The sequence below is a fragment of the Phaseolus vulgaris genome, chromosome 10 (assembly GCF_051622355.1).
Source record: "Phaseolus vulgaris cultivar YP4 chromosome 10, ASM5162235v1, whole genome shotgun sequence".
Classification (NCBI taxonomy): Eukaryota; Viridiplantae; Streptophyta; class Magnoliopsida; order Fabales; family Fabaceae; genus Phaseolus; species Phaseolus vulgaris.
In genome coordinates, this window is record NC_143507.1 from 4,075,308 (window position 1) to 4,098,903 (window position 23,596).

The following is a 23,596-nucleotide window of genomic DNA, read 5'->3' on the forward strand; positions in this document are numbered from 1 at the left end:
TTCTAATCTCCTCTTCCAAGGCTTGGAGTCTTCCTCTCGTTAGCCTTCCTTGGAATCTCATTTGTATTTCTTTTTCTTTATTCTTCTTTCCCATGCTTCTTGTCTTTATTCTTCTCCTTTTCTCTTCCTTCAACAAACTCTTTCTCATCCTTATTTACACCACTAAAGACTTCAAGAGAAACTAGATTCCACTTGAACTGTTTCCACCTTATTCTTCTCTAAGTCCCCATGTCCCTTCCATCCCCATCTCATGCCATCTCCCTCAAATCCATTATAGTGTCCCCATCAACTCATTCCTCACCAACATCTAACAACAATTCTGACCCTTTACCCAACCTCTCGACTTCCTCATCTAATGTCACCTCTCGTCCTAGAGGTACTAACATTTATCCCATGCAAACACATTATAAATCTGGTATTATGAAACCTCATTACACTCCCTTAATTCTGTGATAACATTAATGCAGTGCATCAATCACACAAGTGGGGTCCTTGATGCATGAATTAGACATGTGCAACTTTATATCTTTTTCTTCACGAAAGGTTCTGGCCTAGCAAATTGGAGTTCTGTATATTCCAGATGTTGACCAGTGGACTAATCTTTTTACCAGGACTGCCTCCTTCTCAATTTCAGTTTCTAAGGTTCAAACTCAATCTAACTGATAATTTATGTAAACAGAAGCTCATCACTTGTACAAACTGAATATAATAAATACAAAGTGTTCCTTTCTCTCTAACTTTTCTCTCAGCATTTCTTGTAATAGTCAGAAAGAAAACCATAACAACAAACACACAGATGCACAGAGCAGAAACTGTAACTATCAAGGGACTTAATATAACAATACTATAGAAAAAAAAATGTGAAGAGTGGGATCTAGAGCATCCACCTTTTGGTTTAGGAACAAGATGTGGACTCCATATATATGCATGTGGAATCTCAGTCTCAGAGCCTTGTGAGCCACTTAAATATGTGACTGGTCGTAGCTTCAACTTTTTCTTCCTAAGATCATTAATCATGTCCCGTATTCCAAGCCAAATTAAAGAGTCAACTATTTGATATGAAAGCTGAAGATAAATATGACCAATGTTTAGATAAACATGAAGCCTAAAATTAGGAGGGATTATAAGATACAGCAATCAAGAAAAAATTCACCCTGTAACCAGCCTGTTGCTTTACACGTGACAGAGGATGTGGAAATTCAGTAGTTGGCCTGGGAAGAAATGAGAAAGTACTCGCATAAAATGCAAAATTGAATCACCAAGAAAACTAAAAGAAACACAACCAATAGTTGAAGAACTAAAACAACAATAGAAGAGAACAAAATTCTAAAGATTACGAAAACAGGATGAAACTTACGTCCATGGCATTGTGAAAAAAATATGAATTGGAATGTTAAGTGCCTCTGCCACATGGGTATGCCCTAAAGATGTACCAATATTAATAGCATTGTACAAGATATTAATTAAAGAGTAATATTTGCTAATTTAGTTAGACAAGCAGAAACAAAGGATCAAGTAGCAAGAAAGGAGAAAGAAAGACAACATTATCAAAAGGAGTAACCCAAAATTGAGAGCGAATGGAAAATATTATGACAACATACAAAAGCTAGTATTCCTTTCATGTATAGCTTCTCTTGTAATGTACATGAAGAAATGCATTCTTAATTTCAACAGAGATGAACGGTTGATGGCAGCCATGGCTAGAAATTGCTAGATATTAAAACATACTGCTAAGAAGATATTCTGATACTAACAGTCTATCCTAGGCGGTACAGGAACCAATGCGATATAAGGGGCAATTCATTACTGGAACCAACAAAGACAGGCCAAAGTCAACCAACAAAGAAAATGAAAAAAAAAACATCATGTGGTCCGACAATATATTTAGATTGGAAGATTGTTTTCTAGCAATTATGAAAAAATGTATTAAGGATTTTTCAGAATTAATATATCATTTGGTTTTTCCTTCCTTGGTTTTCTATAAAACCATAAATTAGGTATCAACAACCCTCTTACTAACTATAAATGTTGTTAGTTGTCTATTCCTGGGACATTGGGAAATTAGCTACTCCTGACAACAGCCCACAAGTGTAATCCTCTGTGTTGCCCCTATTTATCCAAGCATAGACCTTGATACGAGGTTGATGCTTATCAAATGCTAAACCACAACATTTGTCTTTCAAGTTTGGGAAGACAAAATGAAAAGAAAAAAAAAACTATGGTATGTCCAACTAAGCTTAAGGGAAAGTTCATAAACCTAAGCCAAAGGTTAATAAATAACTAAGTAATACAAAGAAGGGTTTGCTCTTTATTATGAACTATCTATAGCTTAGAGGCTAATTTGATATTGTTTTCCCAACGATGAATTTGATTTCCCAAATCTATGATCATAGAGCCCTTCCATGAGCTAGATAACTTAGCAAAGGACATTAGGGATATTGTGCCAAATGAGCATCCACCTTTATAGTTCACACAGATCATAAACTAACTTTTTCAGGCTTGCTTATGTATGCTAACAAAAACACTAATCCAACATTATTTCATAATTTAGAAACTCATCATATTCACTAGATGGTAAAATATAGATGCACAAATTCAGTTAACCATATTACCCACATGTAACTAACAAGAAAGCATACCATATGCAGGGGGATTGGCAATGATTGCTTCTGCTTTAAAGGGGACACCAGAATCAATATCAGGTTCTTTACAAGCAGGAAGCAGAGAATTAATGATTTCTTTCATTTGATTTCGCTGAATAGGTATCTCGGAAGGTCCCGATGGCAGAAAGCCCTTGTTTTTAACCATATCTGCTCCAGAAAGAATTCAAAAGTAAAAATATAGAAATAGCTGTAAAGGGGAGAAGTTTATTAGTCTTAAATATTTATTAGTCCCTCAAATCTGGTACAAGTTTGTTTTTGGTCCTTCAAGTTCAATATTGATCATTTCCCTATAATTTCCACAAAAGAAACATTTTAGTCCCTTTGTCCCTACATCTTCGACATAAACAAGATGAAGTTTGTACTCACTTAAATACTTTATTTTAACTATATCTCTAGGCAGGTGGGATCTTCAACAATTTAGGTAGACAAATTCCTTTTAAAATATTCATTTCTAGTCAAATAAAGAAAATCTTTATGGTATTTGGGATAGAAGGACTAAAACAAACTGATGGGTTCATTGTTGGGCTTATTGGGCCGGCAGTTAGGAGCAAACAAATAAAGAAGAAAAGTGGTAAGCAGGTGTGAAATAAAAAACAGAAGGTAAGTGACTAGTGAAAAGAGAGATGAAAAGAATTATACATAGAGGAAAGGTATGGTCTAGAGGGGGATGAAGGAATTAGTTAGAAGGAATATTTGGTGGAGATGAGAAAAGAAGTGGTTCTTATTCAGAAAAGGGTTCAATAATCTCTATTATTTGTTTGTCTTTTATTGTTCATTTTGTACCAAAGCTTAACACCATGATGTATTTTTAATGTAGTATCGTCAATATCTTTCTTTTGTTTTATTACTTTTACTTCGGTTCCTATCATAGACATTTTTCAAATTATAAGGACTAAAAAGGATCATTTTGAATATGGGAGACCTGAAAAGTTATCCTAAATTTGAGGGACTAAAATCATATTTAGACCTATTTATCATGAATAATTAGGTTGCAATCATAAATATTGTTGAAAGGATAGTAACAGAAACAAGTCCCAAATGATCGTATCCCTCTGATAACATGTTGAAAAGAGAGAAACCAATAAGGAATATATGAATTCGGTGTCTTGGGTACACACATGAGTATTCTTATTTATAATGAAGGATACAATACTAAGAAGAAAATCATTACATAATAATGGGAAATATTTGGCAAGTTATTTCCTAATCAACTTATATCATATCTCCCTATCTAATGTAATCAGAACATATCTTTAACATCATCAACTTATATCTCTAACAAATACGAAGGGGATTAATCAAATCCCTAATTTACAATAACTAGCATCTACAAATATTAACTTGTGTAAAACATGTTATTCAACAACAAAAATCAATTCTTGAATCAGGCCTGAAAGGGCACACCCATTCGCACAAATGCAACATCCATGCCAAAAAAATAATAAAAATTCAAAACAAGCTTGTATATCAAAATACACCAAAACCAACATAACAAAGTAGCACATTAACAAGTCAATGATTTAAGAGTCAAGTGTTTCAGCATTGAATAACTTCCAATTATTGTCAATCACTTGATTATCAAAAATGATAAATGACTAGTTTAAGAGAAAAACTTATTGATTTGACTAGCCACTTGAGTATTAATTATTTCTAAACTAAAAAATATATATTTTCATTGAAAATTCTTCTATCAAATTGCCAAATAAAAAAAAAACCACATTAGAAAGGAACGTGGGACGGAAGAAATTAAGAATATCATGCACCCAGCCAGTCAGTAGAAGAAGAAATTAGTACATGGGTATAGAGTACATACAACCAGCCAGAACTTTTGGATCACCACCTAATGGATAAAACTCCAACCCAGCTGTCAAAACAAACTCCTTAAAATTTGAATGGGTTGCTAATCTAACTCGGTGGCCATAGTCCTGCACTTAAATAAAGAATTAAAAAGCAATCAATTTGAATATGTAAATAACATAAATACAAATTATTCACTTCATATATTTTCCTCATTAAACTAATACGGGTAGGAATTCAATGATAATATTTTCACCAGAAAATAGAAAATTCCAATTAGTAAATAGAAATGTGAAGACAAAAGAACAAAATATACAGCATAAATATACCAGCCACATACATCAGAGCCAAGTGAAAGAGCAGTGCCAAAACATGGATTATGTATTTGAAATATTTCCTTTCTCTTGGCTTTTTTTTGGTTGAGCCATAAATAGTAATAAAGTGACTCTATGAAACAATCATTTGCCACCTATTAAGATCTTAAAAGAAGAGGGAGAGAGAGAGAAGAAAGAGAAACAGAAAAGAGGCAACTTTTATTGTAAAACACCTAATTACAACAGTCCTCTTTATATATGTGTATATATATTGAGAGAGAGCGAGAGAGCTGAAAAAGCGCAGCTGATGAACAACTACCAAAAAACAAACTACACAACAAGCTTAAAACAACAGTCACCTCCCAGCTAAACTCAAGGTGGGTTTGTCCCTAATAAACATGAAACCAGAAGGGGATAGGGGTTTGATAAGAACAACAGCCCAATGCACTTGGGCTAAAATATGTTGAGCATAGAGACATTTGGATAGAACCTTTATACGTAGAATAAAGAGACTGATTTCCATATGCTTGGTTCTGGCATGCAGAACAGGATTGCAAGCTAGAGTCATCACACTCTAATTATCACAATAGATGGCAAGACGACCACGTGATATGCTAAGTTCTTTAAGAAGAGTTTGAATCCATAGAATTTCGGCAGCTATTTGAGCAAGACTACGATACTATGCCTCTGTACTAGACCTTACCACGAGTTTGTTTCCAAGGCCACCACCAAATGAGATTTGGTCCAAGAATGGAAGCACCAACTATCGATCATCAGGATCAGCAACCCAATTTGCATCAAAGAAAGCTTGATGAAGAAAGGGAGAGACATAGGTCATAGGAGTAAGATGAATATCATGTAGAGGAGTCCCCTTAACATATCAAAGAATCCTTTTTACAACGGTCCAATGAGATTCAACAAGTTGAGCTATACATTGAGACACTTTGTTCATAGCATTGCTTATTTTGAGATGAGTGAAAACAGCATCCTAAAGAGCACCAACCACAGATGTATATGAAGTGCATCTCGACAAAATTGTAATATTCTATGATAATTTGCAATTAAAGGCCATAGGGGAAGAAATAGAACTAGCTTCAAACATTGGATCAATGAAGAAGATCACAAAGATATTTGCTTTGGGTTAAAATAAAATGGACTTTAAGCATAATTTAACCTCACAAAAGATGTTTGTAAGGTGAGGTTTGCACTCATTTATATACTATAATTCGATCATATCTTTAGTTGATGTGAGATCTCCAATACATTCTCACGTTGAAAACTCCCAAGAGTGGAACCAAACATTTCGGGAGTCGCTAGGTACAATAGATCCAACAAACCTAGCTAGACTAGGCTCTGATACCAACTTAAAATATGCTAGGAAATAAAGAATTGTTCATTTATATACTAACATCTCTATTGGTAATAATCAAAACCTTTAAATTAAGAAAATAAAAATATGTTGAAATGAATAAGATTCTGAAGATACATTTTACTAGGGAGATATTGAGAATACTTTTATCCTAATTATTTGTTATTTACAACAAGAACCATCCTAAAGAGTTTTGCCTTCTACTCCCAAGATATAATCAACCTAACCTAGCTAATTAAGAGTGAAGGCATAATTAATTTGATCGATAATCCTTTGAGCAAGACTAGAAGAGTTACCTGTTATTATTATATCATTAACAAAAACTGAAAATCAAATTTATTGTATTCCTATTTATACAAGAATATTGGGCAAGGACCTGAGCATACCACCCCAATCAATTTGAATTGTAACATGCAAAACTACAACAGTTCTCTAGATAAACAACTACCAAAAGAACAAAGTACACGACAAACTTAATACAGCACTCACACCATCTTAACAAGGGCAGCAAATCTCCTCGTGTGCATGAATGGTTCTAATTTCTAACCAATACACAAGAAACAGAAAACATAATAAAATGTCTTTATAGATACAATCATTCACCTACCTTAACAAAAATGCAATAAATCTCCACATGTGCCTATTTGTATGCATTATTGAAGCAGGAAAAGAGAAAATTAGGACATAAGAATATGCCTCTATACCTGCAAGCGTTTGCCTATTGCAATAAATGGTTGCACATCTCCTCGTGTACCAACTATAAGCATGACTATATTCAATGGTGGGATGTAATGAAAGTCTGTTGCATCATGTGAATCATCAACAACATGATTTACTTCTTTGGATTGAGCAACAATTGTCTCAGGTTCAACATCTACAGGAACTTCAAATTCTACAGTTCCATCATCCTTGACAGTAGCTATTCTGTTCAACAATTTAAGCTGCACAGTTGTAAAAATCAACTGATGTACCAGTCATACACGATTAAAAACAAAAATAAAGATAATGATGATAATAATGTTAAGAAAGTCAACCTTGTCTATATTTAGGTTCTGTAACTGTTACTCATAATTACATTGTGTAGAGAGAAACAGTATAGTCATTTGTTATGGAATCCCCTTGTGTATATTACATGGCAGAGAGACACAGACACGCGCATATATATAATATGTAGCATAGCCTTGCATAGAGATGGGACTGAGGCCCATGCATAAGATACATTTAACACACTCAAACGGGAGCATATAAATCATATGCACCAAACTTGTTACACACAATCAATTCTAGGATCTGTTACGAGGGCAAAATCGTCATTACATAGTCACATGGGAATGATGAAGTGGTGAGAGAAGAACATGGAAAAACCATTGGAGGGCCATGGAGGGCAGAGGATGAGGAAGACAAGGTTAACAGAAAAAGTGAGTGCACATGGAGGGCCAATCAAACATTAAGGGATTGTGTGGTGAATGAGATCTTTATATAAGAATTAGAGAAAAGGAGAGAGGAGGGGAATTCTATAGAATCTTATGTTCTCTCTGGCCCTTCACGGACATCTTTTACTTTCTTCTTTGTATTTTGTTTCACCCATACAGTCTTCTTTCTTTCCATTATGTAAGACATCCAATAATTAAATACTTAAAATACAATACAGAGGTATTTCAATAATTCTTGTTTTATATGCACTTCTAAGTTTCTATTAACGTGAGGCTCATAGATTTGGTGCTTTCAAGTTGAGTGGCATTACTCTTACCATGAGCTCAGCATATCACCCTCAAAGTGATGGACAATCAAAGGCCCTCAATGCATATTTAGAGATGTATTTGACATGTTTCATGGTGAATAATCCAAGGGAATGGAGTAAGTTACTTCCATGGGCTGAATTTTGGTACAATAGTTCCTTCGATTCTAGCATTGGCATGACTCCCTTTCGAGTTGTGTATGTTAGAGATCCCCCGACTACTGCCAACTATCAATTGGAATACACTAATCCACCTTCCCAAAAAGAGTTATTACAGTAATGAGATCTCACCATCACTCAACTAAAAACTCATTTGAGTAAGGCACAACATCGAATGAAGAAATTTGTTGATAAAAAAAGTATACAGTGGAGTTTGAAGTAGCTGAATTAGTGTTGATCAAATATAACTATACAAACAGCATTTTGGGACTCCTAGAACTTTTGAGAAATTACATGGGAAAAACTATCTATCTTGGTCTGCCTCAGTTAAACTTCGGTTCCTTGGCCTAGGTTTTCATGATTATTTAGAAGAGTATGAGAGTAGAGTACCACCAAATCAAGTTCAATAGTAGGAAAAAAAACATTGATGTTCAACTTTGTGCTCTACTTTGGCAATCAGTAAAGCTCAATATTTTTAGCACTCTTAGGTCATTCAAAACCTTTAATTCTTTTTGGAAAAAGGCCCAAAATATTTTTGCAAATGATATCAGACACCTCTACAATTCTGCTAATCAATTGGCTTCTCTCAAGCAATCTGATAATGATATGATGTCTTTTATTGTTGAAACTCAATTTGCAACTAAGGAATTAAAGATATTCTTGGAAATTGACTCATTAGATAAGATAAAAGAGAAGTTGGATAAGTTTTATATTATTATGATCCTCTATGCACTAAAGCCAGATTTTGATCATGTTAGACATCAAATTTTAATTGGTCTGAAAGTTCTTTTTATGGAAAACCTGACAACAAGACTCCTTCGTGTTCAATTATTAAGAGTAGAAATATTCAGAAAATTGTTGAGTCTTCTACCATGATTTCTATTCATGGAAAAGGAGGTCATGCCACTAGAGGAGGGCATGGTGGTAAAGGGTGTCCTCAATGCCCATATTGTAAAAGAATGGGTCACACCAAAACAGTTGTTACTCTTTACATGGCTTTCTTGACAAGAAAGAAGAAAGCCAATATTTCCAAATTTGCAGTTTTTTAGCCAAAGTTCTCTAATAAAAAATATCAGGAATATTTGAGGTTGCAATCTAACAACCTAGCACAATCATCTACAACTCCCAATATTTCACAATCCATGAAAAGTCAAAATCCATGAATAATTGACTTAGGTGCCTCTGGTCATATTTCTAGTAATACCTCTTGGTTTTTTTCTCTCTCCTTTCCTAAAACACCTCATTTCATAACCCTTGCAAACGGATCTAAAGTAGCTTCCTAAGAAATTGGTCAAGTTTCCCTCAATTTGTTCTTTTTGTTTCTGCTTATCCCTTTAATCTCAGTCCTTTAAGTCAATTAACCAAATCATTGAATTGTTCAGTTATCTTTGATGCCCACTCTTCATATACAAGAATGTGGTAGGGTCAACTGATTGGCGAAGGACATGATTAGGAAAACTTATTAGGTCTACTTTTCCTAAACATTCTGAATTTAAATATAACTAGTTTTTCCTATCATCCATTCTAATAATTGGGGGCCAAGTCGTGTTTCATCTTATGGTTTTAGATATTTTGTTACTTTAATTGACGAGTTTTTTAAATGCACTCGAATGTATCTAATCAAAGATCATTCTAAATTATTTTTTCTATTCTTATGTCTTTCCTTAATAAAATCATAAATCAATTTCGAAAAGTAATCACAAAGCAATAATGGCAAAGAATGTTTTTCGTATGATTTCTCTAAACTCTTGAGCTCACATGGCATTTTGCATCAGTCTACTTGTACTTACACAGTTATCCTAACTACCTGTTTACTCAATAACAAAATGTTTTCTTCATCACTTGACCATATGTTCCCTACTACATTTTATTTTCAAATGAACCTCTATTTCATATTTCTCCATGTGTTTTTGATTGTATAAGTTTTGTTAGATATTATTAGATATAATTAGATATTATGAAATATTATAGATATTGTTAGATATTTCATATTTATGTAATGGGTTTTTTTTCCTTTAATAAACATAACCCTATGTGTTCACTATACACAAGGGATTTACCCTATTCTTTGTTTTCCTTTAATATGGTATCTAGAGCATAAGGTTAGGGTTTAGGGTTCAATTTTTATTGGTGAACCCATCACTGGCATTTTCCAGCCACCGTCCCACTGCCTCGCCGGAGCCGCCACTGCCTTGCCGGAGCCGCTGTCGGAATCTCGTTGGAGCCTCCGCCGGAGACGCTGTCGGAGCCTTCATCTTTGTTGCTGCCGCCAATTAACCGGTGACTGGATTTGTCCTTGTCTTCTATGGCTTCTTCCGCTTCCGCTGCCGCTACCACTGTGGCTTCTTCCGCAGTCATTATGTCTGATCCATCTATTTATACTAATTACATCAATGTTCATCTTTCCATTGACAAATTGGATGGAACCAATTATGACACTTGGGCATCAGATATTAAATTATGGCTTAAGAGTCAAGGTTATGTTGATCATCTTACTCATCCTACTGTTGTTGAAAATAGGTTTCCCGTTGGTTCAAAATTGATGTTCAATTATGCATTGTTATCAAATCTACCATTCACTCATCTTTAAAACAAATTTTTCGTACCTATGAGACATGTTCAGAAGTTTGGGAACAAGCAAAATTATTATACACCAATGATACTCAACGCCTTTATGGTATGTGTCAAAATCTTCTCCCAATTGTTGCTCCAAAAGGTCTTGATGGTACAATGGCGGAATATTTGGGTAAACTTCATGCTCTTCTTCATGATTTTAATGAGTTATTACCTCCTGCCCCCACTCCTTCTCAAGAACTATAACAAAGATCCAAGTTTTTCATGTTATTGGATTTACATGGTCTTCCTGATGATTATTCTCACATTCGTGATCAAATTTTGGGATCTCCTATCGTATCCAATTTTACTTCCACTTGTTCTACCCTTTTGCGCGTCCCAGGTAAACACACCACTGATATAACGTCTCATGTTGATGACTCTTCTGCTTTAGTCTCTCAGCATAGTGATCGTACTCGCCCTCACAAGCCGGGCAAAGAGCGTCACAAGTGTGACCATTGTGGCAAACTTGGCCACAAAATTGACAGATGTTATGCCTTACATGGTCGTCCTCCTAAATTTGTTGGGGTTGCTCAAACTGCCCCTGTGCAACCTTCTACCATGGACCATACTTCAATTGATACCCTAGGCCAGCCTGCTATTTTCAATGAATTTCTTAAATGGTATGAGGATTGTCAGAACCCTAATTCCACGGCTTCTGTTGCACATTCAGGTACATCTTTTGTTGGTCTCACTCACTCCACTTCCCTTGGCCCTTGGGTTCTAGATTCAGGTGCCACTGTTCTAGATTAGTTGGAAAATTGAACTATCTCAGTGTTATTCGTCCTGATATTTCCTTTCCAGTCAGTGTGATGAGTCAATTTCTTAATTCTCCATGTGAAGATCATTGGAATGCAGTCATTCGTATAGTGAAGTACATTAAAGACTCTCCTGGAAAAGGTTTGTTATATGGTCATAATAACCATACTAAAGTCGTTTGTTATTCAGATGTTGATTGGGCAGGATCTCCATCTGATAGAAGATCAACTTCTGGTTATTGTGTCTCCATTAGTGATAACTTGATCTCTTGGAAGAGCGAGAAACAAAGTGTTGTGGCAAGATCTAGTGCAGAAGCATAATATAGAGCTATGGCCTCGGCTACTTGTGAGCTTATTTGGCTTAAACAGTTACTTAAAGAATTGCAATTTGGAGAGGTTACTCAAATGACACTTATATGTGATAATCAGGTTGCTCTTCATATTAGCTCAAATCCAGTTTTTCATGAAAGGACAAAACATATTGAGATTGATTGTCATTTCATTGGAGAAAATATTATATCGGGAGATATCAAGACTGAGTTTGTTAATTCAAATAATCAATTAGCATATATTTTTACTAAACCCTTACGAGGGCCTAGGATTGATTATATTTGTAACAATCTGGGTACATATGATCTATATGCACCAGCTTGAGGGACAGTGTTAGATATTATTAGATATTATTAGATATTATTAGATATTATTAGATATTATTAGATATTATTAGATATTATTAGATATTATTAGATATAATTAGATATTATGAGATATTATAGATATTGTTAGATATCTCATATTTATGTAATGGGCTTAGCCCATATGTTTCTTTTCCTATATAAACATAACCCTATGTGTTCAATATACACAAGGGATTTACCCTATTCTTCCTTTTTCTTTAATATGTTGTATCTAGTTTATAGATATGACCTTTCATATTCTCTTATCTTTCCTCTCATTCATTTTATTTGAGATCTCCAATGTCATTATAAATGAGATTGTAAGAAAGGGAATTCACTCTCTCAAATTCATTCTCTATTGTCTTCTTTTTTTCTCAAGTCGAACAAACAAAGAAAAGTAATCCTAATTTTTTGGTTTACACATTTCCATATTAGTAGATATCAAATCACATCTTTAAAAAAATCATCAATTTTTCTAGTTTTATTTTTCTTACCAAATCCCCTATCCAAACAATGCATAAGAATTTACCAAAATGTATGAAAAATTTATCAAGTATTTGGTAAAAGGGACAAAAACACAACAATATACCTTCTCCTGGACAGGAATTTTGTTATCAAAAATTTGAGCTGCATCTTCAGGACTCAAGTGTCTAATCCTCTCTGTCTTTGACCTTTCAATCCTAAACTTACTTGAACTTGACTCTAATTTATCTCCATGTGATATGTCTATTGGCATCGTGGCCACTTTAGACAACGCCTTGCCAGGAATGTCTGAATAAGGAGCAAAAATAAGAACATTTACACATATAGTTCCAAGATGAGCATAAAATTAAACAAAACGTTCTAGAATAGAAAATAAAAGGAAAAGACTTCCAAAAGAAATTCAAGAGATGTATCAAGTATGATATCACAATGCTAAGAGCTCCTTGGCACAATCAACTTTACGCAATCAAGAAGGTTTCTTTGTTGAAAATATAAAGGCATTGACAATCTTTTCTACTTACTGGGTTTTCTTGTATCTCTAGTTTCCACTTTTCTTTGGTTTTTCTAGGAGGATAACTTTCCTATTTAAATATTTTGTACATTTTTCTTTCTCTATTCTAAAGATTTTTTTCTTGTGTAGATACAAAGTGAAAACATGATAAAATGAATCAGTATAGTAACAATTATCAAGTTTCTGGTTAATCTCATTCTTTAAACCCAAGATCATACATTATATCCTTAAATATAATTTATTAATTTTTTATGTTTATTTTTCACATTATTTGCACAAACTTCATGTATATCAAGATATCAAACTTATTGTTGAAAGAAAGAATTACTTAAAAAGGTACCTTGTCGGTGCAAATGTAATGATATAAGTGAAGGTGAAGTTTGCAATTTTTGTAGACTGAAGAGAAGGTTTTGATGATGTTGACAAGTGCAAAGAAGATGTGGGAGACTCTAGCCTTATCATATAATCCAAAGAGGTCAAGAGAAACAAGCTTACTATGTCTAGACACAAATACGACATGTTCACCATGGACGAATGAGAGCTCCAATCCATGATTGCTAGGCTGCAGACTATTCTTAATAGTTTGAGATCTCTTGGAACCAATATGAGATTAATGATAAAGTGTTGAGGACCCTTCCCCCTCGCCTAGGAAATTGCTCCAAGAACGTCTAAAGACCTGGAAGACATGCCCATGAAAGAACTGGTAGGTATTCTTCTATTTTGATAAACAAGTTTTGCAGAGTGATGCCAAGATGGTTAGTGAAAGATCTTGCATTCAAGACTTCACACAAAGAGAAAAGGATAGTGTCTGATAGTTTGTAAATAAGTAGATAATACATTAGACAGTTCAAACAAAGGCAATGATGAGTTATTCTTCCTCACCGACAAATTTAAGAAGATGGAGAAGAAGAATGGGAAAATATTCAAGCACATATAGACCACAAGGAGAAGGTCATTTGTTATAAGTGTAAAAACCTGGACATTACAAGTTAGAATGTCCATATCTTGAGGACAAGGAAGGGGAGAAGGAGAAAGAGAAGAAGAAGAAAAAAAAAGGCAATTCAAAGAAGGATGAATGTCTAGCTAGGAGGATTTAGATTCTTCTAACTTAAAATTTGACTAGCAAATCCAAATTGGTCTCATGGCAGGTACCTCTGCATCAGAAGAGTTTGATTAAGAAATAGATTTCTTGGATATATATTCGGCTAGAGAAACTCATAAGATATTATTATTAGTCTTACTAAGCTTATGATAGTGTTTGCGTGCATGAAGTTCTTTTGAGTGCGTATACACAAGCCTAAACACCTGAGAGTTGGAAAGGTTTTCTAGTGTAAACTGTATCACTTTATTCATTTCATGATTTTCAGCTACCTTCTTGTTAGATAAATCTTAAGGAATTTCATTCACATCTTTCTTGATTCCTTACTTTTTTTAAAAATGTTTTTACTAATTCTATGATCTCTAAAGATCAAATTGGTAGTGAAGATTTCTTGTTTGATTATGTAAAAAAAGGAGAAATAGAAGCATCTCGCAATGTGCTTATTGTTGGTGTTTGAATTGATTATTGTTGTGTTTGAATAAGTGTTTTTTTTTCATCTTAAAAAGGGGGAGATTGTTGAGACCTTGGACGATTTGTTTAGACGGTTTATTAAGCCTCGAGATGATCTATTGAACCACTAGATGGATTAATGATCAAAATATTATATGTAGAGTTTATGTTCTTATGTTTTGATGTGAACAAAAACTAACACAAGATTTCGTTGAGACCTTGGACAGTCTAAGAACCTATAGACGGTATGTTGAAACACTAGACGATCTATGACCCACTAAATGATCTGATGACTAAAAGATCATATGAGGAATTGTGTTTTGAGGATATCAAAAACAACTAGAATCGTTTATCTGGTTCTAACAAGGATTTGTATAGCTGCAATATACAGTAGACTTTCTAAGCGTCTTCTTCATGCTAGACAAATGAGCGTGTTTATTGAGTAACATTTTTTTTAGTATAACATTTAAACGAAATCTTCTGAGCACATATATCTACTAGAAATGCATTCAATCAAAGGGATATTATGCCCAAAAACGAAAATATTTCAATTTGCATATTTTGTGAAATGACTTTGTTTTTTGTATATCTTTAAATAAATCTTTTCCTAAACAGGTTTGTTCAAATAAATCTTGCGAATATCTTTTTTAATATATTGTGAATATCTCTCAAGCTTTTTTAAACAAAAACAATTTGAATAAATTGAAAAATACTCTATTTTAGTATCAGACGTTTTTAATTATGTTCTGATTTGTTCTTACTAACCCATATTGCAAATACATTCTAATTATTTTCTTAAACAAATTTGAAGCAAAAACAAATTGGAAGATTACAAATCCAAGCTTTCTATTTTGAACGTCTAGCACGAAAAAAGGTGAAGATATGAAGATATTGCAATATCCAAAATTAACCAATTCATATAACAAAGGACAAATATAAAAAACTACAAAAAAAGATTGCACGTGAAGAACAAAAGTAAGGCAAACCAAGCAACAAAAGTTATACGGGTGATCTTGTTGAAAATACAGAAGTTGTAGTGAGCGTCCAATCGAGCTGTTAGAGCATCTAGTCTTTTGGGTTGAGTGTTAAACCATTGTAATTCTTCACATTGTGAAGTTATATCCTTATGAGTTTTCTTTGTGCTCTATTTGAGAATGTTCTCTGTTTTCTTGAGCAATGTTGTTAAAATCGCGATTTAGATCGTAAGATCTTGCGATTTTTTAGAAGAAATTGTGCTGAATCGCACGATGGATTGCTACCTGAATGGATCGAAGCGATCCAGTGAGTCGGTAGCCGGATCGAGGAGTCTCTCTGATCCGTGACTCAGTCCATTTAAAAAAACCCTGAAAATGAAGCCCAAGAATGAGGCCCAAAAGGAAACCCTAAAAAAATCTAATATCAAACATGTGCCTCCATTGTCGTGCCTCTCTACCGCTCGTGCGTCCGGTGTCACATTTTCTATATGTTCTATTTCTTCTTTATTTTTATGTATTAATCTTGCAAATTATAATATATGTTTGATTGTTTTATATAATGAATATTATTTTTCATATTCACATTATTTTTTATATACCACTGACTCTTTACGAGTCGAGTTATGATCTCTCGAGTTACGATATTTTATCTCCTTTCCGATCCTCAAATTTAACAACACTGTTCTTGAGAGTTCTTAATCTCAGGGGGAGGTTATGAAGGTGTAACCTGGAGAAGTAAAAATACTTGTCATAACCTAGAGATGTGAGAATATGTGTTATAACCTAGAGAGGTGAGAATATTCGTTGTATCCTAAAGAGGTGAGAATACTCATGTAACTAATTGGTTAGTGAAAACTCATTAGCAATTGCTTAAAGGGATAGGACCCGGATAAATTTCTTGTGCTAATATCTCATTACTCTTGCTGCTCTTTATATTTTCATTTTTATTGTTGACAGTCTACTTATTTTGTCCACCGCAAAAAGAAGTCTAAGACTCCATTCAAACCCCCCTTATATAGCCAACCGTACCTACACTTTATAGCTATTATTAAAGCTTCAATTCTTAGGTCTATTGAGAAATCCGTGTATTGCAAGATACAAAGAGGGTTCACAATGTGGACATCTAGAATGGAGGGATTGAAGAGTCAAAGCAGAGTCCACCTTCTGCAACCCCGTTGTTAATTAATTGATATCTTATTCTAAACTCACTTGCTCTTATAGTCAAAAGAGAGTCCACCTTCTGCAGCCGTACTCCAAGAGAAAGGGTTTAGATTGTATTCAAATTCAAAAGACCTTACCTTGCAGAGACCACCTTATGCATGCCCTAATCACTAAACAGAGCATATCTAGATATTATTTTCTCTAATCGATATCTCTGAACAGCAAAATTCCGCTTATCCTCCGCCTTCCCTAAACTAAATACCGATCATTAACCCCGCCAAGCGTAATTTTCACATCTTTCATCACATAATTTACACCCTATATTATGGGTTCAAATACATTACCAATAGCTTATCCCAGCACCGAAAGGAATCTGATCCCATATTTTCGGTTCACACCATTTCCCCAAAAAAAAAACAACTCGGCACAGCACAGCAACCTGAGCAACTTTAAAAAAAGAAAAAAATAATAATCTGGCGATCTAGCTTTCATCAAAAAGAAATTAACTCAATCACTTAGTTTTCTCCCCTTTTTCTCTCTTCGTGTCCGTTACCACTCCTTTTTCCAATTCCCGTTAACCACTACTTAACTAAACAAAACAGAAATTCAATGAAAAAATACAAGTGTCGAGAGAGAGAGAGTTACAGTAACCTGAGGCTGAAGAGCTCTCTGTACCATTGGCAGCAGAGTGCACACTCTCCTCCACGTCCTTGCGGTTTTCGGGATCCTTTGAACTGTGAGAAGAGTTCCGGCAATCTTCCGGCAAGTCCGCCATTGCCGGCGATCTAGATCTGTCGCAAGCAGCGTTCAGAATAATTGCAGAAATGAAAAGAAGAGAAGTTTCGAGAGAAGGGTAACGGTGCTGTCACGAAATTGGAACAGGACCTCGTGTTTGTAGGGGAGGGAAGAGAACACGTGTGCGCCACACGCGTGTGGAAAGGAAAGCCACCGCATAAGGAATCATTTTTGGTAAAATCATAACCCGTGAACTTGTAACCCTTACTTTTAAGGACTTTCGGTCCTAAAAAAGAAGATTTTATTAATTTATTTAGGAATTTCAAAAAAACATAAAGAGTTTTTATCTTTTTTTTCTCTTTCCAGGTTCCCCTGACTTTACAGGCTGAAACGATCGATTCGATTTGATATTTTTTAGAACAAATTGCGATAAAAAGGGAAATGGGGTCCGCGTTGTTGGTGGCAAGAGAATCTACGTATTGCTACTCATTTTCGTTTGCTTTATACCAGGGATTTTTTTTTTACCTCTAATAATTTTTTTTTGCATTTCTGTAAATATAAATTTTTTACTTTACCTTTTTTATTTATAACAAAAATAATATTTAGATGTGAAGTTACTTTTTCATGAAAAAAAATTGGTGAGTTGTAGAAACTTTTTCCTTTAGATTGTACAACATAACATCTACTAGATCTTGTAAGGCTTGTATATGGTGTAATTCTTTGATTTTTAACATTACTTATTGGTTTTGAGCATTATTTATTGTGTACAAAATTATATCCTATTTGGATATAATAAAGTCAATCTCTATAACAATTGTTCCTTAGGTCTTACGTCATGATGTTATATTGGAGAAGGTAATAAGCTTTTATGATAAGATTTTATGGAAGACTCATGAACAAATGATCAATCACTAGAATTATGGTTAGGAGAATACAAGAATGTGAGACTCAACTAAGTTCATGTATTGACCAGTTATTGACTCCAGAGAAGACCTCAAACATCGGACATCGGTGTCCGACAGTAATGGTGGGTCGTGTAAGGTGGGCCCCAAAAACAATATCAGTTACCCAATAAAACACTCAGATACTAGAACATGAGTAGGGTTTCCAATGGTAGGCTTCATGTATGGCATGTGAATACTTAGGGCACCCATAGAATAGATGGCCCCACAGCATTGGTGCATGAGTTGGTACATTGGCGGCCATTTTGTTAGTCGTTGAACTCTAGTAAAGGGAAGTCATATGTGCCAGATTATGCTAAGATTGTGTAATAGCGGCATAGGAACGTTCGCCAAGGAACCATAGACATGGGTAACATAACAAAAGTAAATCCTAGCTACAACTTATATAAAGGGTGGTAAAAACCCTAGCAAGGTACGTTGTTTCTAAGACTGAAACTACTTTATACACTTATTGTTTCTAAGACTAAAACTACTTTATACACTTACTGTTTCTTTGCCCCAGTACTAACTTGAGCGTCAGAGTGCAAACGGCCGCCAAGGCGCCCTTTGTCTTTGTAGGTGAAAGGTTCTTCAACCCTAGGAAGCTTGATTCATAGGCGGAGACAGGTAGGCCAAAGACTGTCGTTCGAGTCAACCGGCGAGAACAATTCAGTATGGTCAAACTCTTATCAATTTGTGTCAGGCTCAGCGAGACTCAACAACATATACAAATATATACATTCTCTTTTAATTTACTATATGAACACAACATTGTTCTTTTACAAAAACTTTAAGGTTAGATAAAAAAATTGTAGCATTTTAGCACTTTGTACTTGATCACATCTCTCTTCTTAAAAAGACAGTTTTTTATAGAGCTTGGAAGAAGGAATTGTTGTAATTCCTTGTTTGATTGTTGAGAGCTTTACAACTCATATAACTTCATCTTCTTTGTCTACTGAGCGTGGATGTAAAGATGCATTAAATGTGTTTCATACAACATTAAATTCATTCCCCTTTCTAAAAATATTATGATAGGTGACAATACTTATCAATGTTAGGTCAAATAGTTTTTTACTTAAAACAAAGTAAAAGTAGAGACCGTATATGAAGATAACTAGGCCAAAGTTGACTTCAAATTGTGTTAGAATGGTTCTTGAAACAAAACAACTTTAGCTTGTATCCCAAGAGATCTTGATGTAGACGTGTGTTTTGCGAGGATTGTCTCAATATATACAAGATGAAGACATTCCCTACAACACAGTAATAAATTTAAAGTATGTTCTTGTATGTACAATGTAAACTTAAAGCTTATGTGCACTTATCAACCAATAAATGTTTCATTTATTAGACAAAGTAAAAGTTGCAAGATGTTGTATTGCCTCTCAGATGAAGTACTTGCATCTTGCATGATATGCTTGTTTTCATATTTCAACATCTTTCAAACAATTCTTCATGTTTCTTACTTCGTTTTGACAAACACTTAATCAAAACTATGGGGTTGTTGATCTTTTGTTCTAATAATTGGTTTTTCATGCAATTTAAAAGGAAAATCACATTTCCTTTTTCTAGATATAGTGAGTTTTAAATCCTTTTTATAACGCATGTATTTGTCACCCTTCCACAATCTAATATGTATGTCTTCCTTTCTTATTAAGGCATTTGTTATATTTGATCTCAATATGAAATGACAAACCCAAACTTAAAGACTACCCCTATAGACATATTCAAGTAAGTCTTCTCATCTACCAAACATCAAACAAATACATTACAATATAAGTATAAGTCACTTGCTCGTCTTTTGAGCAAAAATAACAAATACATTTAACTAATTCATGTGTAGATGAGTCAATATCATAATATTACCAACTTCATCCATATCAGTTAACAATATAGACTTTGTTTGATATTTTACTCCAAAAATATCATTTATTATAGTTTTATCAAACAAACTCATTCTAAAACAAGAAATCTTAAAGTGGCTTACATAATTCATAACAGTTAGTATACTCTTTCAAATGAGTCAATCTAAAATTATCAAATCAGTTTATGGATAAGCTATTTTGGTAGACATAAATCACCTTTTGCAGTAGGTGATTCAAAATATCTTACGACTTACGTTATCCATAATTATCAAATTAACTTATAGATTAACTATTATGAAAGTCATAAATCACCTTCCAAATAGGTGATTTGACAGTACCTTACAAATGAACCTATCTAAAATTATAAAATGAACTTTCAAATTGCACTATTTAGAATGATTCCAATGAGATCCTTTCCCGAAATAATACAATATGAAACATCTACCATTATAACTTCAAATTCTAATTTGCAAAATGTAATTTTTATCTTTCAAAAATTACAATACAAAATCCAAAAATAAATTTAGAAATGTCATATTTAGAGAGCTTTAATATAATACAATCTAGCTAGAACTAGTATTGGGAATTGGATTTATTTCACCAAATATTTTTCAAACTATATTTTAAAAGTCAAATTTCTCTACTAACAACTTTTTTTTATTAGTAATAACTACATCATGTACCATGAGTTATCAACCATGGACAACAATAAAGCCCATTACAAATATAAAAGGCAAAGAAGTAAAGTGATTTTTTGAAATATTGGGAGGTATATGAAAAACTTACGAGAATGCATGAATTAGAAGCCAAAAACCTTATGGGTATTTCTTTTAGCATCTCTATACCTTCTTTTTCATCTCCATAAGTGTGTCCGAAATCTAAATTATCCATGAGTTGGAAACATTTTGTACGGCATAATTTGAAAATCTAATATGGATTGTGCAATTCGAACAAAGCTCAAAAATGTGTTTTCGATTGCATAATTTGGAAATGCATTTTTGAATCCAAAAATGTATTTTGGATTACACAATCTAGAAAAATATTTCAAATTATATAATCTAGAATATGTTTTTGATTTACGTAATCTGAAAATGCATTGCAGGTTGTATAATCCGTAATGTGTTTTTAAATTGTGTAATCTAAGTATATTTCAGATTAGATAATATACAATATATTTCCAAATTAGAGAATCCAAAAATGCATTTCGAATTGTGTAATTTCGAAATGTATTCCAAATTACATAATCAATAAATCTAGAAATAAATTAGAATTATGTATTTAAAGCTTTAACGATAGAATCTCAAGTTGTAATCATGAATAAATTCACTATTTTAATTGAGTTTCGTTTGACTCGGTTTATTTTGGCCTTGACTATTTTTTTAATCTTGTGTTCTAGACGTAGTTGGTGGTCTAATATTTCTCATAATAGATGGTTTGTCTAGACGATCAGGCAAAAAGTCTGAAGGAAGCGTTTATCGTTGTGAGTGGTCCTGATCAAGCAAAAGTCTAAGTTGTTTTTCTAAATCAAAATGGGAAACAAAATATGAGTAGAAGAATTGCATAATTAAATCTATAATATCTCACAAACAAAATTGGAAGGAAATCATTTTGCAAAAATATGAAGAAACAAAGTTTATGATAAAACTCGAAACAAAACCCAAGATTTATAAAAAGTTGGAAACTGAGCAATTGTGATTAATATTTGAACTAAAATATTATTCCAAGATCCTTGGAGCAAATAAACTTATAAAAAGATGCAAGCTTCAAGGAGAAATCATTGAGCTTCACAACAATGTTCAAGAAAACAAAGCATTAGCATTTTCTTAGTTTCCTTATTTTCTTTTTTGCAATTCTTTCGTTTTGCCTCTGCATAGAAGAACAAACTCTTTTTCTGGTAATTTCACAATGAATTGTGAAGTTCTATGCAATTGAAGTTTTCTTCTTCAATATCGGACTACATTAAATGGTATGATCTTTTGGAGTTTTAATTTTTGTTTTGAAAATTGTTCCTAAATGAATGTTGATGATTAATTTCTTTCTTTAATTGAAACTATTGTTGGTTTAATTTTGCATTATTCTGAACAATCTTTTGGGTGCATGATTTAAAGAGGTAAAGTATTTAAAAAAACTTATGAGTAGATACATGGAAATGAGTAAGATATTGAATAAATTAGTGGACGTATGTTTTATTAATTAGGTACCATTGTTTTGGTTGACGTATGTTTAGTCAATTCAATTTTGTTTGGACGATTGAATGAAAGATATATTTTTTATGAACTGATGAAGAATTCATTGTTGAAAAAGCTTAAGAATTAACTTGCTTTATTTACTATTGTATAATTATCTATCTTAATCCTCTCCTAAAACACACTTAAACCCCTTTTAATTTTTAATGTTATCACACCTCATTGTTTGTATATAGGTTTTGAATATTGATCTATTAAAATTACTATTGAATTCGTTAAAAGACGACTTGAGGTCATTATGACCATATCTATACTATAATCTCTTTAGTATCATTTTAAGTTGATTACAAAACAACTATTATTAATATCTAAATTCAAAAATATATTTTAGAATGTATAAAAAATTCTATAATCTAAAAATTTAAAACATAAATATCTTATACCTTTCTTACCACTCCATAGATCATAGGTGAAAAAGTAATTGCATACTCTGATGTGCCACAGTCGTGAAGATTGGGTAAAACTAACTGTAGATAAAAATTGTTACACCACTAAGTCCAAATTCAAATTTATCCAAGTAATATTTTCTATTAGATTTGATAAACAAATATAAGGATAAAGAAACATTTCTTATACTTCAAGGATAAAGACAGTAATCAAACTAAATAAATTAACAGGTATAAAAACTAAAAGGAAAAAAAAAAAAAACAAAGAATACATGGACTAAAGTTATACAAGGCTTTGACCAAAAGTATATATTAAAAGAACTTTAAAAAAATGTTATATCGCGATATATATTAACAACCTTTCAAATTAAATGTTTAATAAATTAAAAATTTCAGTTTAAATATCCCACCTTTTTTTTGTCAATGCATCTTATATACATTAACTTTTATGTGATGCAAAATATCAATTATTATAATAAAAATAAATAAGAGATCATGAAAAAAATTAAAGTTTTTTAGGAACTAGTTAAAAAAATGAATATAATAATAAAACATTTTTCTACAAAATTAAACTGAAAATTTATAATTTATTAGATAATTTAAAAAAATTAGACACTCCTAAAATTTGAAATGTATTCATAGAATATTATACTTTGATAA

At 33.0% G+C, this 23,596-nt stretch overlaps 1 protein-coding gene across 10 annotated transcripts in view; it reads right to left on the reverse strand.

Moving 5' to 3' along the window:
• Positions 1–17,881, reverse strand: part of SGT (UDP-Glycosyltransferase superfamily protein) — a 34,331-nt gene extending 16,450 nt beyond the window's left edge. For 4 of the 10 annotated variants that reach the window (XR_011082049.1, XR_016516200.1, XR_016516201.1 and 1 more), the window contains exons 1-8: positions 17,418–17,881; positions 12,678–12,859; positions 6,848–7,084; positions 4,477–4,588; positions 2,640–2,810; positions 1,358–1,421; positions 1,154–1,211; positions 888–1,065 (exon numbers count right to left, since the gene is read on the reverse strand). Coding sequence is in view for 7 of the 10 variants with exons in the window: in XM_068621559.1 (XP_068477660.1) it covers positions 888–1,065; positions 1,154–1,211; positions 1,358–1,421; positions 2,640–2,810; positions 4,477–4,588; positions 6,848–7,084; positions 12,678–12,859; positions 17,418–17,541 (1,126 nt within the window). In the remaining 3 variants the exon portion in view is untranslated. Of the gene's footprint in view, positions 1–887; positions 1,066–1,153; positions 1,212–1,357; positions 1,422–2,639; positions 2,811–4,457; positions 4,594–6,847; positions 7,085–12,677; positions 12,860–17,417 lie in introns of all 10 variants that reach the window. The other 6 variants (XM_068621561.1, XM_068621560.1, XM_090296267.1 and 3 more) reach the window with 6 other exon arrangements.
• Positions 17,882–23,596: the final 5,715 nt, after the last annotated feature.